Below are 16776 nucleotides of genomic sequence, written 5' to 3'. Positions count from 1 at the left end.
ATTACTATATTACATGCTAAATTAAAAATACAATCATAGGATGGTTTTAATTGTATTCAAATAGTTTGCATTCAAAATTTTGTCATGCACAATACAGATTTGATAGAACTGAGCTAGTGTAGAGACAGGAAGACATAGCAAAAAGTCTTTCTTTGCCTGGCATGTTTCACTCAATAGATTATGTGAGTACATCGCCATATAAAACTGTTTTTCAAATTTACATGTCAGTACTATAAAGTTGTCATAAAAGTACAGATAATAAAATGAAGGTGTAGTCTGCCTGGGAAGCTATGAAGATCATGATATGACATGGCACCAAAACCCAAGTAAGAAGCCATGTGCTTGTAAGTGAAACCACTCAAGTTTCATTTTTGAAGTTAACTCAAGTATTTAAAGAGTCTATGGGATGAAGGAAGACCAGGTTGGTAATCCCTCACTTCCCCTTTCCAGTTAGGGTGCAGAAAGCTTTGGTGTTTTTTTCTGAAACCCATAAAGTCATCTAGCAAAAACAAAAAAGGCCAGCCATGACATTCCTAATATTTTTACTATAGAAATGAAGGGAGGAAGGATGGACAATCCCCATGAAAAAACTTCTTCAGGGAGTGTCTAATAATTTTTACTTTCAGTTTTAGGGCATATAAGTGACAGACTGTCAAAGGAACCTAATTTTCTTTCTTTTGACGTAATCAAAATTTTCTCTGTTCAATTTGAGCAACATTGATAAGCAATGCTGAAGTGAGTAGGTCACTAGTTACTTTAAAATGTTTGAGCTTAATCTTCTAATGGCAAATTAAAAAGCAACAAAAATAAAGCATGACCTGATTTAAAACTTGCTTTTTTCAAGTCAGTTTCAAAGGTGGAAAAAATCAGTGCAAAAAGTAACTTAACAATGAGCAGAATGGCACTTGGCTACCCAAAGTAATCAGCATCAAGTTTAACACTGAGACCCCCCCAAACCATTTGAGATGGCTATGAAAGCATTACTTACTACCCCTGAATAGTTCTATCTCTGGCTCCCTGAGAACCAGCATTTCTTCCTGCCCATTCTTAAACACCATTTTAGGAACATTGGTTATGATGGTGGTGATGGATCCAGTGTCTGGAAACCTGACTGGGCCAGGGCTGCTTCTCTCCACATAGGTGTAGTCAGTGTCTCCTGTTGGGCAGACAGCATGTCTGGCTGCCAATTGCATCACCCTCCTCAAACAAATAATAGGATCTTGAGCAATGTATGAAGTGATGATACTTATCCTGACTTGCCCAATGTCTCACCATTGGCCTAACAAACTACATTCCTTACACTGTGTTTTCCTTTCTAGGTGTGCATATGTATAAAGAAAATATATACAGGAAATTATGTAGGTTTTTTCATATGGTTTTAAATATTTTCACAGTATATTTGAAATCACATTTTGAAAGTCCTTGGTTAGACAACTCTAGTTGTCTGTTGGCAAAGAGTATTACAGCTCCAGCATTAGTGTGCTGTGTCCCCAGTTACTGAAATGTTATTAAACATTGTACTAGTGAACTATGACTTAAACTTCCTATTACAGGAAACCATAAAGTTGCAGTACATGAAAAGATCAAAAGCTAGCTAAAACCCATAATTCTCCAAGAGGGTTATCCTCACCTAAGGAAACATTTTTATTACTCTTTTCTCAGCTTCTACTAATGTATCATTTGTTCTTACCACGGTGAATAAATGTTCCATGAACTGACAACACTGGAGGCAGAAGAAGGGCACTGTGTAATCTTGGATTGAACTACAGACTGTTTTCCATATAAAAACACTAAATGAATGTAATGTTTTTGCCACGGAAGTGAAAAAATTTAACAGGAAGGCTTAGTTTCCGTATGAAGCTATCTATCCGAGGTGCCTGTTGCAGAAGTTTCAGCATAAACTGCACAAAAGCTTTTTCTTGTTACAGTTTTACCGCTCTCTTCTTATAAGTGCACAAGGTTGGAGACGACGATTTGGAAAGCAAAAATATTTAATCTTTAATATACTTTTAGGAGATGAAAACAAACAAAAAAAATCAGCTAAGGTAAAAAAAAGGAAACTAAAATTAATAATTATAATAAAAAAGTGGAAAATGCAATAAAAGAATAAATAAATAAGGCACTAAGCAGCATACTAAAGATAAAGTGTCCTTTTTCCTAACAGCCTAAACAGGATTAATGATATGCCGATAATGATTCTTTTCCAATATTATTTTTTTAGATGTAGTTAGTGAATACAGATATCACTGTCATTGCAGTAGCACTGCAGTTGGCTGCTTTTGTATTTTGCCTTTCCTTGATTTTTACACATTTGCCTTCATCACTAGATAAAGGCACAGAGCAGAGAAAGTATAAGAAATGATGGTCATGGGGTTATAAAATAACCTTTGGCTCCTGGTCAGAGGTTTGGGTTCCAGCCGTGTATAAGGAAATACATCTGAAGGCAAAATTAAAGGTAATACCTTTGGAACTGAACTTGCTGTCCACTAAAAATAAATGGGTTCTCATGTAAACTGTTATGCTGGCAGTAAAATAGCTATAAACATACACTACCAAGTGTATAAGAATGCTAGCTGAAATTACCCATCCACAATATTATGGTACTAAAAAATACTGCTTTCTTTTTTTGTCTCACAAAGCCAAGGCCATTAATGAAAACTGGTGAGTTCAACTTGAATAGTTATCCATTTTAACCATTTCCAGGGAGATTTTACTTCACAGCACAGTCCAAAAAAAGTGCTTAGAGCAAAGATGTGAATGAAAGGACATCTCCACAATTACAAATGCATTCAATAGCATTGATAGAAAGTGTAAAACCTTACTTGTGCTTAGAATCTGCACAACAATTTGAAGATAAAATATGCAGACACAGTGCAAAAAATAGAGTCATAAGAAATAAACCAAGACTGTGCAAAAATGAAGTACTGCAATTCTGCTTTATTAAAATGGCAATAAAATGCCCATTAAACATACATATTGATATATGTGATACAGAAAAATAATGCAGGGCCAAAAAACTAATGGTACTGTTGGAAATTGGGTGCAGTTTTGAATATATTTGGTGTTAAGGCACATATAAATTCATTAGTGAAATGAAAAAGGTAATCATATCAATTCTCTTGAAAGAAAAGTTAGTGGAAACTTTTCTTATATTTGAATTTTGACAATATACCAAGACTTCTATGAAAGTATATAAACTGTAGTGAGCTGTCCGAGCAGAATTTCATTAAATTTACTCTTGCATTTTAATCCAAAATAAATATTAACCTTTTACATAAAGTATATTTAATGCTCTGTAAACACAGGTTTTAAACAGCTCCCTACTTGTGCAGCTTTCTTATCCTTAAGCTATACAGTAGGTAGTTCATTTATGATGGAAGAATATGATCATTTGTCCAACAAGGACATATTTGTACATCTGTGCACTCCCTTTCAGGAGCAGCACAGAGCTAGAATTCATCTCACTCCTGGACTTACTTCCAGTAAATGAAAGGGTTGAGTAACCGGCATGCTGGCTAGACTTCCCTCCCTTCCTGTTCCCTGAGAGCCAGGTCTTTTCCCAGTCCACCCTTCCTTCCTGTCTTAAAAGTGCAATGACAGAAAGATTAAAAAAAAAAAAAAAAAAAAAAGGAAAAAATAAAGCTATATTGACCTTTTATCCCAAATGAAGACAGACACTAAATTCAGCAGAGAAAGTATGGCATGAGACTGAGAAGATTTAACAGGAATCACTTTGACTTTTTCTGGTGAAATTGTATAGGTGAGATTTAGAGAACAGCTGTGATAAGTATGTCAATGAACATGCAGGAACACCTGATTGAAACAACTTTTCATTAATGGTTAGATACTGCAATTTGTGAAAAGTTATTTAAGTCTATTTGAGGGCCCATGGACATAAGACAAAGGCTAAGGGTTTTAAACTAAAGAGGGACAATTTTTACTAACTGGAAGGAAGATATTTTTCCTGTGAGGCTGAAGCAGGTTGCCCAGAGAAGCTGTGGATGCTCCATGCCTGGAAGTGTTCAATGCCAGGTTAGTTGAAGCTTTGATCAGCCTGGTCTAGTGAAAAGTGTCCCTGCCAGTTAGGGGGGAGGTTGGAAGTAGATGACCTTTAAGGTCCCTTCCAACCCAAACCATTCTGTGATTCTATGATTGTATGATTCTTTTCTGGTCTTCCCTAGGAAACCCATTTTCATTGTATTTCATTATCAAGAAGCAGTGTTGTGCTAACTGCACTAAAAGTTTCGGAAAACAGTAAAGAAGTGAGTTGGTAGTGTATAGTTTGCCCTGACACCAGGTGATTGATTTTTTTGAGTATTTTTCTGAAGCCTTAACACTAGAAGGCTTTGGTATAATTGAGCTTGAAGTCCTATAGTAATTCTTCATTAAAAGCTTCCTGTCACTGCTGCAAGTAGTTGCTTCATGATATCTTCCACAGCAACTTGTTTCATATTTCAGGTAATAAAATCTATTGCAAAGACTAGATTGAAAGTTTTCTGAAAATATTACTTTTATGGAAATTTTTAATTTATCAGGGCAGTTGTTATATCTTTCTAGTGCAGCATGTTTAATTTTAGGCCATAATAAGTAAATAATAATATTTCACCCTCAAAATATCTCATTAACTTTAACTTTAGTTCACAGTTTCACTGTGAATTAGTTAAATCCTGAGGCTGAAAAACTACAAAAGAGATTCAGAGTTACTCAGCTAGACTAAGTGTCATCCACAGAAGTTCTCAATTAAGGCTATACTAATATTTGGGTGTGCTTGGTCTTCCAATTTTGCTCTTGTGTAAGTCACAGCATTCACACAAGTTTGGTGTTACACGAGACATTAAACTCTACTGTTTTCCCACAAGCATTGAAACGCACTGGTTTAAGTTTAAGCAGGTGGATAAACCTGACAGTTAATTACATAATCAGTGTACTGGGCATGTTGTACACACTTCAGCTCTTCACTCCTGATACTCAGCACTTTGCAGGATCAAGCCCTGCATGATCTTAAGGTGGTCAAAAAATCTTCAGATCATTAATTTCTTCCCTATTTTAAACAGTTGTTTTTTATTTTCTTAGAATGCCCACAAATGCTTTAGCTGTGAACATTAAGTTGCAATACATACATTGTCCTCTTGTATAACAATGGAGGGGTTTTTTTACCCTACTTTTTGATATTTTCATGTTTTGTAGCTTTATAGTTTCCTGTAATAAGATGTTTGAGTCACAGTTCAGTCCAACATGCTCAGTAACATTTCTGTAATTGGTGACACAGTTAATACTGAGTGAGCAGTAATCTTCTTATCCAGTATGCCACTAGAGCTGTTAAATCAGCAACCTCTAAGGAATAATTCTAAAATATGTTTTGTTTATTTGTGCCCAGAAAGACACAAGAAACTAAACATTTTCCTATATATAAAAGAGAACATTTCAGGTTTTTTTCCAAGTTTTCGGGTGTGTGAGCCTAAGAGTAAGATGCATGCATCTGCATGGTCAGTTCATTAAAATTATTGCAGAACTTGTGGTGTTTCTCAATATATTCTGAGTCTCAAGGGGGGCGTCCAGCCCTGAAGACAGTATCTCTGATTCATTACTTTTTTTTTTCCTTACAATCTGTTTGAACTCAAATCAACATTGTGTAACAAATCAAAATAACCTGCTTGAAGAACTAGATGATTTTCTGGTACACTGAAAGATGTTATACACGATTTTAATGCATTTTAATATCATCAGTATAAAGACTCTATCAACATACACTCCACTGTTGCATTTCTGTTTATGTTTTATAGAATCACAGATTCATTTAAGTCGGAAAAGACTTTTGAGATCGTCAAGTTCAACCACAAACAGAACATTGCCAAGTCTAAACACTAAACCATGTTCCTACATGCCATGTCCATACATCTTTTAAAGACAGGAAATGCAGAATATTAAGTCACTGCTTATACCATAGTTCTCAAAAAATGGATGAAAACAAGAAAGAACCATTGAATTAGTACTTTTTTAAGGAGAAGTGAAAACTTGTCGAACAGCATTTCATTTGTTGATTCGTTGTGTTTTCCCCATAGGTTATAAGCTCAATGAGCTCACTTTCAGAATATTGTTTACCCTCTATCCTGCGCACTTTGTTTGATTGGTATAAAAGGCAGAATGGCATAGAAGATGAGTCTCATGAGTACAGACCAAGAACAAGCACTAAATCCAAAAGGTATGATTCTGAATATGCGTAATTGATAAATTCTAAGGTAAACTGTGTTACATTTCACCCATCAACTTTTGTGAGGTAACAGCTGCTTGAAAGTTGTATATTTTTTCTGCTTCTTCCTGGAACTCTTTTCTTGGCTTCTTGATGGATGGAATAATTGTGCCTTTCACGTTATGCTCCTCCAGTAATTGTCTTACTGATGTTTTGGATGCTTCCATGCCATTTAAATACCAGTTTGTATAAACTGTACTTACTCAAGTGATCGGTCAGTAATTCTGTGCTGCTCGGAAAAATTTTTCTTATATATTTTTCTGCTTACACGTGAAAAATTCATGTATACCTACCCTCAACCTGAAAACTGGAGAATCACTCAGAGAATTTTAGCAGCATACCTCTTAAAAGTAACAAGCACAGAAAAATAATGATATCAGTAGTTCCTCAGTGATAAGGGAGTAGACTGATCTTGGTTATATCAATGTCTGGCAGTTTGGTTCAGGTATGTTCTTCAAACTTTTGAGTTTTTCTCAATACTTCAGTATTACATTTACACACTTCAGTGAAACTGCAGGAGAATCAACACTGTCAGACCTTGTGTTCAGAAATGCATAGGCAAGTCTTCACATTGGGATTACATTATAGCCCAGTAACTGCAAAAGACAGTAGTTGCTGGAACGAAGGTATTATAGGGGTTAGATACCAAGGCAGAAGTACTCTTTATGTCAGTAGAAGTAGGCAGGATGAAGATACAGTTCATTAATCAGATGTCTGCTTTTGGGTGAGATGAATCCTTGCCTTGAATTGCTTCTTTGCTTCTTTCTCTCAACTTGTTCCACGACTACCTGCTCATAAATAGCTGTCTTTGGGAACTCCACCCAAAATTTAGTTGAAGGTCAGTTTAGCAGTGAAACAAGACCACTCTGTCAATTGGTAGTGTTACAGAAAGAATGTATAACAAGTCCTTTCTTCAGTTAATGTAAAACCAAAGGAAACCAAAATGCAAATAACTTGCTTCATCACTGATCAAGTTGTACTCTTAAATGTGCTCTTATGTGTTTTATTGCAAACACATAAGTGCAACTGAAATCACTAAAACTCTCAATGTTTATAAGAATCGTGCTGAATTTACACAAAAATCTCACTGAATTAATGTTAAATGCTTCAAATGGACTGCAGAACTCTTTCTTTAACATTTAGTTTTACTAAAGGTACTGTATATTTCATGTTATCTTTTCCGTACACTTTGAAACTTCGATCAGTTGATTCAAATAGGTATTTTTTGGTACTTTTGCTGGAAGCTATTCACCTCAGACTTTTATTCCTCTGTGTTGGCCTGTACAAGAAATGTGTTTGAAAAGTTTGACAAGTGTTGCCAAAGTTAAAAAATCAACACTGGAACAGTTTTTAAGAGATAATACCGTTTGGTTGTGAATTCTCCATTGGTGTTTTTAAGGCATTTTTCAAAATTCATGGCAAATCTAAGTATGAATTTGATAGTACACAGTTACATTTGCCTCCAAAGTGTAATTAAGAATGTCCTAAATGTTGTCATCAGCAAGGAATTTGAAATTAAATCCATTTCTTAGAACACAGAATCCACAAGTTTCCTTGGCTTTGTTTTGTTTTTTTATTGTTGTGGATCTTTAACTGGGAAAACAAAAGAGGGAGGAAATGGATAAGTGATATTTAAGCATTTGAAAGAGCATCACATTAGCAAGTTAGATTTGGTCTGTTTATCTCAGATTTTAAGAGCATAACAGTACATTACTTTCTGAAATGCTGGACTGCAGTTTAAAAGGTAGAACACAATTCCCTGTTATCTTTATTTGTATAATTGAAGAAGACATGTAATATGAATTATAACACTTCTCCAAAATATTGTGTTTCTTGGTTTGATTTTGCAGTGATGAACAGCAGAGGGACTATTTAATGGAGAGAAGAGATCTGGCTATTGATTTTATTTTTTCTTTAGTATTAATTGAAGTTTTGAAACAGGTAGGAGTTCTTAAATTATCCTTTAACTAATAAATAATGGGAATTACCAATGCAAGTGAATTTTGGGATTCTTCTATTTGCATCTTTAAGATTATAATAAAAACATGAATTACATCCTGCATGCTTCTTCACTGCTGTCTTTCTTGCACCTGTATGATACATAGCATTCTGTGCTGACACAGACCTTATTTTGCCAAGTCTTTGGAGCTAAAGTATTTATCTTCAAAACTAAATAAACATTAAACATCTGGCTCATTTTAGCTATTTTGTTAGCTACATGCTATTTTAACCTATATATTTCTGAACGGATCAAATCCACAAGTAATATTAGAAGTAGTGTAATATATGTGTATTTGTTATATTTTATTTTGTGTTTTCAGATTCCACTTCATCCTGTAATAGACAGTTTGGTGAATGATGTTATTAACTTGGCTTTCAAGCACTTTAAGTACAAAGAAGGGTAAGGCTCTTTTCCATGCAAAAATTCTATGAAAAAGATACTTTCTTATTTTTTTTTAATGGTTGTGTCTTAAACAGTATGTTTTCTCAGCTGAGAATTCTTTCTTGTTTCTTGCTAGGTACCTTGGTCCTAACACTGGCAATATGCACATTGTTGCAGATTTGTATGCAGAAGTAATAGGTGTTCTAGCTCAAGCAAAGTAAGCAAAATTCAATATATTATTTCCTTCATAGATATGATAAAGTATACTTGCTTAGCATGTGAATATTGTGGTTTTCATACTTTCTTTAAGTATTCTGTAGGAATAAGTCATTTCAGTTCATTGGCCTTCTGTTTATCCAGATGTTCTAGAACATAGGCCTCTAGGGAATCCCAGGCTTTCTGCATCTAGTCCAGTGATACTGAATAAACTCAACTCAACTACAGCAGCATTATTTTTCCTATCTCAGCAATGACGTCTGTGAAAGCCCAAAGGGCTGAAGAGAGCTATTTTAACTAGTTTTTTTTGTAGATGCTATTTTTTCTTCAGCTGGGCAAACCTATAAATGGGTAGCCTCCTACATAACAACAATATTAAGGCTCTGCAGCTATTTCAGCTCTGAACTTAATGCATCTCCTTCTGAACCCTTCATCCTTCTCAGAACAGATGACATAAAACACTTTGTGGGTCAGATCTTAAATTTTGAACCTGAAAACAGTTAAACTCAGAATCTCATGTACCCAATATAGCATCTCATTATACACTTGAACCACAAACTAAGCAGAGGATGAATTTTACTGCCCTGGTGCAATGCTGTCTGTCTCCTGACACTTCAGCATTGCTGAGAGTGAGTCTCAGCTCTACAAAACCAGTCAGTTTGGCTTGATGTGGCTAAAACTGTTTGAGATTCTGGAAATCATATCAATTCAGCTAAGGTCTTACCTGGGCCTCTAAATTTTCTGGGTCAAATGCAAAAGGAGAAGTTGCATCTGGACCCAAAGCTTCAAGCTGTCAAAGTTCTGAAGCACCTTGCTAAGATGTTTCTATCACTGAAGGGCTTCTTCCTGCTAACCTGTTTCTTTCCATTCTCTTGGGTTGTCTATCAAAGGGGATAACAAAATGTTGTTACATGCTACGCCCACCATGAAAATTACATTCTTTCCATTTTGTCGCAAAAAGGGCAAGAGGTCCTCTTTGGTGCTCTTTCTAGCTATCATTTTTATGGACAATGTGTCTCCAAAGACACCTGCAATAAATTCATGAGAGGGACCAAAAATTATCACAGAGCCCTCTACCTCGTTATTGTAGTTGTTAATGCCTAAGTCTTACTGTAATGGCTGTTAGGAAAAAAAACTGAAGATACAAACTGCCTATATGAGTATTTTCAGGGTTATAATATAAACATTTTATTTTGAAAATATTGCATGTTCTTGCAAGATAGCTATCTTTCCATCATGGATTTTTGAAAAACATTTGAATGGGTTATTTAAACGATACTGTTAGCTCTTATGCAAAAGAGGTGCATGGTAATAAAATAATTTGAAAGATGTGGTTATCTAAAAGGACTAAGATCAGGCTATATGCTTCCTTTTCTCAGTTTATTAGAAGTGAAAGAAAGCTAAACAAAAAAAAAAACTATTCAAATACTGAGTGAAATGGTATATTAATTGTATTTTTTATTTTATTTTTTATTTTAATTTAATTTTTCAATTTTATACAACCTAAGTTTTATCTTCTTTAGGTTTTTCCCAATTTATATACCTCACAATGCATTTCAAATATTGATTTTGAACTTTTTGGAACTAACCAATCTGAATTCCTAGATTTCCTGCTGTAAAGAAGAAATTTATGGCAGAGCTAAAAGAGTTGCGGCACAAAGAACAAAGCCCATATGTAGTTCAAAGCATTATCAGTCTTATAATGGGAATGAAATTCTTTCGCATTAAGATGTATCCTGTGGAGGACTTTGAAGCTTCTCTTCAGTTTATGCAGGTAAAATTCTTAAGTATATAGCTGTGGCTTCCCAGACCTTTTTGAATAGGCTAGCCTTTATTTTCCACGTAATATTCTAGATTTTCCACATATCATTTCCACATAATGTGAAGCTACTTTCAGCTTGTTCTGAACCCCTCAGTGCTCTGGTCCCTGGAGTGTGTCGTCCCATACCAACTTTTCATCAGTCATATTCCTCTAGTCCCTACACCTCACCCTCCAGCTAGAAGAGGTTTTGTTCTGTAGACCCCAGCCCTTCCATCCCACTGTCCCACAGCTGTCCCTTGCCCTGTGTCTGTGCCTTGTTGTGTCTCCCTAGCTGCTCCCTGCCTCCAAAGTGAATCTTCCACTACTGACACAGTGGCCAGAAAAGAGAGAAACTTCTAATGGAGGAAAACACTGAGGAGGAGACAGAGAATTGAGGCAAAAGCTGGATAGAATTTCCTTTGGATGTGTTGTCTCCTTCCACCACACCTTCACCCTGCTTGCTGTAGAGTGCACTCTGTACCCTCCTGGTTTAAAAATCACTAGTACAGCGCATAGTTTGACTACAATGAATGCTTTAAATTAATAGATTATATCATCTTGTAAAAGGCAAGAAACTATTTCATGTTTCAGCATTTGTGCTGGTAATGTACAACTGGTTTTGTTCCCACCAGCAGGTTTCTTTAGCTTAATCTTGCTATTCCCCTGTTTTTTCTTGGGAGGACCCACATGGTTACATGGTGTGTAGCCACTCATCCAGTACAATAAATGTTTTATATATACCTCCATGTAAAGATTAATGTATTGATGGTGTAAATGGAGAAAAAAAATCAGTGTTAGATGCTCTCAAGTAAGGATTTAGGATTGAAGTACAAATATTTAGGCATAGAGACACGCTAAGCCTTTTCTTTTAAGTCCTGAACAGGAAGAATATTCTATTTCAGCTTTGCAATATATTCTAAGCCATATTTAATAGCATATTTAAGATAAATTTAACAACACAGAAATGTGTAATTTTTCTTCTTACCTTACTCTCAATTATGTAGACACATACTAGTATGTGTCAGTTTAAGTTATTCAGAACTGGCAAAATACCAAAGTGATGTGTGTTCAGTGCACTTGACTTGATGTGTGAATAGGGCTGTGGCTCAGCTCTATCCAGTGTTCACTGCTATTAAAATCAGAGGTAAGACTCCTACCTAGTAAAACTGAAATTTTGATCTCTGCCTTCCCCTGCTACAGTATCTCAGTACTAAATAAATTCTTATATTTACTCCTCTGCATCATAAGAATCATTGTGCCTGTAGGAAAACCTCGTTTGCTCAGTTTGGTGAAGTACATTTCAACTCTTTGGGTAGTTTGTCTGTTTCAGTATCTCCACGCAGTGTTTCATCTAAAACATTTGTCATACCAGTGCTGCTGTAGTAGAGAGAGATGCTTTCAGAGGGTGAGCTAATTTCAGGAGTGAGCTCCAGAACAGCCTGGCTTCTCCAAGAGTGCAGAAGCATCTCAGGGAGGCTGGCTGGAGTGTCTGAAGCCATGTGTTGTATAATCCTGTTAGCACACAGGAAAAAAATATGTATGATCTGAATGTAAGCTGCTCTGCACGACTGTGAAGGAAAAATGGTCAGTGGGGCCTTCCTCATATGGTCAGGGGCTGTTTGGGCCTTGAACCTGGAGAAAACAGGGGCAGTAAGATTTGTCATCCTCAGAGAAGTTGTACACACAAATGGGTGGATGCTTATCTCCCCTCCCTCACTTCCTGAGCAACACAGCTGTCTGGAGAGTAGTTCACTGCTTATTTAGGACAAAGTCTGTTTTTATTTTTTTCTTAATCCCCAGTTGCAGGCTGGAAATTGTCCTCACGTAGCACAGTTCCATATTGACCCTCAATATGCAACAAATCCTAGCAATGAAATTCATCCAAAAATATTTACAGTAAGATTGTTCATTGCCCTGTGTATCTTACCAGAGAATTACATTCCTTTTCTGGCCTCTCAAAGCATTGTGTAAAGTAGTCCATGTTGACTATTAGGTTTGCTCCTGAAGATACACACAGGGAAGGCATGAGGTCAGCCCCTGAGTCCAATTCCATTTCCAGTCCAAAACACACCACCAGGCACAGCTGGAGTCAGTGGAGACTTTCTGGATTAGAGTAACAGCTCCTTGATCTTGACTTATGTCCTGCTTTGTGCTTGCTGCAAAATGCAGATTTAGAAGTTAAGAGGCAAATGTTTTCAGTGGGATTTACAGAATAAAAATAGTCACTGAGACGTGATACACATTCAGAAAACATTCAGAGGTCTTTATTCCAGCTGATATGCAATTTATGTTTCTTGTATTTTTTATTTTTTTATTTAGGAATGTGCACATTATTTCCTTGAAGTTAAAGACAAAGATATCAAGCATGCACTGGCAGGACTGTTTGTTGAAATTCTTGTCCCCGTAGCTGCTGTGAGTTTATTTTTTATGTTGTTTGCATAATTATTAAAATTAGATAAAACAGCTTGTGAAATAGGTTTTTACTAACATGAAATTTTCTTTCAGGCTGTTAAAAATGAAGTGAATGTCCCCTGTCTGAGGAACTTTGTTGAAAGCCTGTATGATACAACGCTTGAACTTTCATCACGAAAGAAACACTCATTGGTTAGTAACCCTAAGAAGCAGAGGTTAAAATTCTTTGTCACAAATATTTCTGAGCAAGACTCTTGGGAAATTACAAAATGTTTTATTTGTGTTTGGCTATAACAAATACATTTCTAATTGCAGGACAGATTATTGTGTTTGGAGAAAATAAGTGTACTTAGTTTACCCATATTATGATCTAAATTAGTCTGAATCAAATATGTTGTCAGCTTCTGGTTCTGTAATTATTAAATAGTTCGGTTTTCTCATAGTTGTTATGTGTAAACATTATAAGTGGAGGAAGAATAGAGTTCACTTCTTGTCAAGTGAGAACAAATGAGGCATGTGGGAACAACTCTTTCACAGGGCTTAAATAATACATTTTAGGAAGGAAAAAATGTATAACACATGCCCTTTTAAATATATAAGTTGGCTACTGTGTAGCTCCCTATTTCATTTTTTGTGTGTGTGAGATGAAGAGTGGCACTGCAGTGTATTTTTGGAATCATGAGTTGATCTGAATTAAATGAGGATCTGAGTCAGTTTGATGCTGGCTGCCTTAAGCAGTCTGTCTCTCCAACTGGGTCAGCGCCCGTCAGCAGTGTGGCATTAGCTAATTCATTTTGAAGTCTTGGACCTTTTAAGTAAAGAAAGTTTGTCATTTGTCCTCCCTCATTCTAGGGGAAAGTCAAAAAGACTTCCCTGTTTCCAGTTCTTTCGGCAAATGCTGGTCATTGGCGCTAGTGAAACTGCTGGGAGGACTGCAGGAGTGTGCTTGAGCTCTCTGCCTGTTACAGCATTCCCAGGAGACAGCCAGAGCATCCCCTGGGGCACAGTCCTGATCCAGTTTGAGTTAGTGGGAGGCTTGAGATGGATTTCTGATTTTACTCTGCTTGCGTTTGTGTGGCTCTGTTCCACTCTACCGAGTTAATAAAACATTGTTGGAGCTGCAGCAGGGTACAGCTTTTCTGTACAGTTTTTACATTAAATAGAGCTTCCCAAACTGTGGCCATACTTGCCAAAGTCAATACTACATTCTCAAGAAAGGATTGCACAGCTGGGCCTTTGCATTTAATTGCTTGTCTACACATACCACACTGGCGGCTACACAGTTAAAAGTGACAAAATAGAATAGATTCTTGTGAGGGTGTGATTAGAAATACAAACATTGCAAGGAGAAGGAGGAGGGGAAAGGCAAACAGTTGACAGAAATAGCTGCAGTGCATATTTCCAGGCTTCCAGGAAGAAAGCACACTCCTTAAAGTCTGAACAGAACCAAGATCAGTGTTTGGTGAATCCATGCACTCGCTGTGCAGACAGGATGGAGGAATTCATCTTGCTTCATGTTCTGTCTAAAAGTACCTCATATGAGCTAGTCATTAATGTTCTCTTAGTAGTGAATAGAGAGAATTAGAAAATTCCAGGAGATGGTTTATCTTCCCTCCTAGGGATCTTCCTTAGGATGGGTTCTAACACTCTTGGAATGTTACTAAACTCTGTGATCCAATCAAATACTCAACTGTATAGTAAGAAGGTCTTTTGTGAGAAGACTTCAGTTATCCTGTCCCATATGTATTTTGGACATGAAGATTATAAAAATAAAAAGTAATGTACATTTGCCATTTGCTCAAGAAATTAACCTAGCTATAGACAGTTTATGTTGCATGTTACTGGAACAGAAGCTGAGATTTATGATGTGTTTATACTATGAGCTGTGACTGAAGTTAGAATTTAGAGGTAATTTTTAGAATAATTAATGTTAAAGTGAACATTACCATATTTTTAACTAACACCTTTTATGTCCTAAATTGGTTTGTTAGCATTAGAACTGAAACTTTAGTCTTCTTGAAGTAGCACAGTCAGTTTTAAAATCATTAGGTGCATTTTAGCTTATTTTTTATTGCAACATTTATAAGTCTTAAAGTGAGTGTTGACAAAGAGACTGGGTTCCGGTATGTCAAATTCTATGTTCTGCTTTGCTTCTTTTTATTTTTCGCTTCACAAGCTTTAACTCCCAGCAGATCCAGGCATTCTCTGTATTTTAACACAATTCTTTTGGGTGTTTGACGTGTCTCTCGGTAAATATTGTGACTGCAGATTTTGAGGAGCAAGAGTCATCTGATTCACAAGTTGCTACAATCTCTGTGGGTCCTGTTGTTATAATAATAAAGTTTAGTTAATTCCATGCTTTTATTTCTCAGTAAACTGACAGGACTTAGCCCTGAGAGTAAAATTGTAAAATTGTTCCCTATCTTACACTGCTATGAGTACACATTTGGTCGGTTATAGATCAACCATGAAACGTATCTGTAACAGCTTTAGAGAAGGCTCCTATTAAATAGTACTACTTACTAATGTGTTTATGTTGGCTAACTTGTGTTGCACAAAATGGAGGAGTTAGAACTTCAAGTTTACAATGTCTATATTAAGTTAGTTTTGTGTTGTGTAGACATACAAATAACACTGTATTGACATCCATTTCCCGTTTAGGCTTTGTACCCCTTGGTAACATGCCTGCTTTGTGTCAGTCAGAAGCAGTTCTTCTTAAACAGATGGCATATTTTCCTCAACAACTGCCTTTCCAATCTCAAGGTTAGTATCTCCTGGTTTTGATATTGTATTCAGACTTCAGTATGCACTGTTGATCTGTTGCATAGCCTTTTTAGGTAAATCTACTGACTTATTGCTACTATCTGATTCCATACATAATTTTATTCCTGACAGTACATGTTCTTTATCTGTGCATGTTTTTTCAATAGCAAAAAAGTATTCTTGGGCCAAGTATGAATTTCTACTGCTCCTCTAACTTAAACCAAGCCTCAAACACCTGTGAAAAAGAAAAAAATGCTGATGAAAGTTATTAGGTTGAGTAACATACCAAAATTGACCTAGTAGTAACTTGCTTTTTTAACAAAAGCTTTGGAAGCATGAGCATGTTATTACTTTTTCAAAATAGAACTACTTGTAGGACACTGGTTCCATTGCTTGTTAAGTGTTTGCCTTACAAAAACCCTAAACTGTTTCAATTTTTTTCCTCCATGTAGCCGTTCTTATGCATTTGCCATTTGTTAGATCTTTGAGATTTAAGGTTAGATTTTCAGTGCAATCTGCTGTGGTTCTCAGGCTGCACATACTGTTCGGTGCACATGTGCTAGTTATCATTACTGCTCCTTCAAGTGCCTTTTATTTTCGCAATACCTCATGTCCCATGCCATGCTAAAACTGCATCCCTGTGAAAAGATGGTCCTGTGCCCACCTGAAAAGGGAAAAAAAACCACAGTGAAGTCATTAGAGCAAATGAAGGGTCTCGCAACTGTGTCTTGATGAACCAGTTGTTAGGAGGCTTCTACTAACAATACGCTTCAAACTTCACACGAACTTCACATCTCAGCCACTTTCTCAGCTCAGAGACAAATATCTTTTCTCCAAAAGTTGAGTTCTCAAGCTTATCAAAAGGTATATATTACGTCCTTTTTTGATGTTGCTTTCTGGTTGTGCTTCCTCTCTGTCCTAATGAAACAATTTGTATTGATTCTCTTCATG

At 36.2% G+C, this 16776-nt stretch overlaps 1 protein-coding gene across 6 annotated transcripts in view; it reads left to right on the top strand.

The window, feature by feature from the left end:
- The window catches only part of FRY (FRY microtubule binding protein), a 220208-nt gene that overhangs the window by 108153 nt on the left and 95279 nt on the right, over positions 1–16776 (top strand). For all 6 annotated transcript variants that reach the window (XM_088067734.1, XM_088067729.1, XM_005516302.3 and 3 more), the window contains 8 exons: positions 6063–6202; positions 8101–8191; positions 8572–8651; positions 8770–8850; positions 10455–10623; positions 12970–13062; positions 13156–13254; positions 15724–15825. In XM_088067734.1, coding sequence (XP_087923860.1) covers positions 6063–6202; positions 8101–8191; positions 8572–8651; positions 8770–8850; positions 10455–10623; positions 12970–13062; positions 13156–13254; positions 15724–15825 — 855 coding nt within the window. The remainder of the gene's footprint in view (positions 1–6062; positions 6203–8100; positions 8192–8571; positions 8652–8769; positions 8851–10454; positions 10624–12969; positions 13063–13155; positions 13255–15723; positions 15826–16776) is intronic.

Source organism: Pseudopodoces humilis, chromosome 2, assembly GCF_049639895.1.
Source record: "Pseudopodoces humilis isolate 2021_Gansu_Grassland_sample_001 chromosome 2, ASM4963989v1, whole genome shotgun sequence".
In the NCBI taxonomy this organism is placed as follows: Eukaryota; Metazoa; Chordata; class Aves; order Passeriformes; family Paridae; genus Pseudopodoces; species Pseudopodoces humilis.
This window is presented reverse-complemented; position numbering and strand designations above follow the sequence as displayed.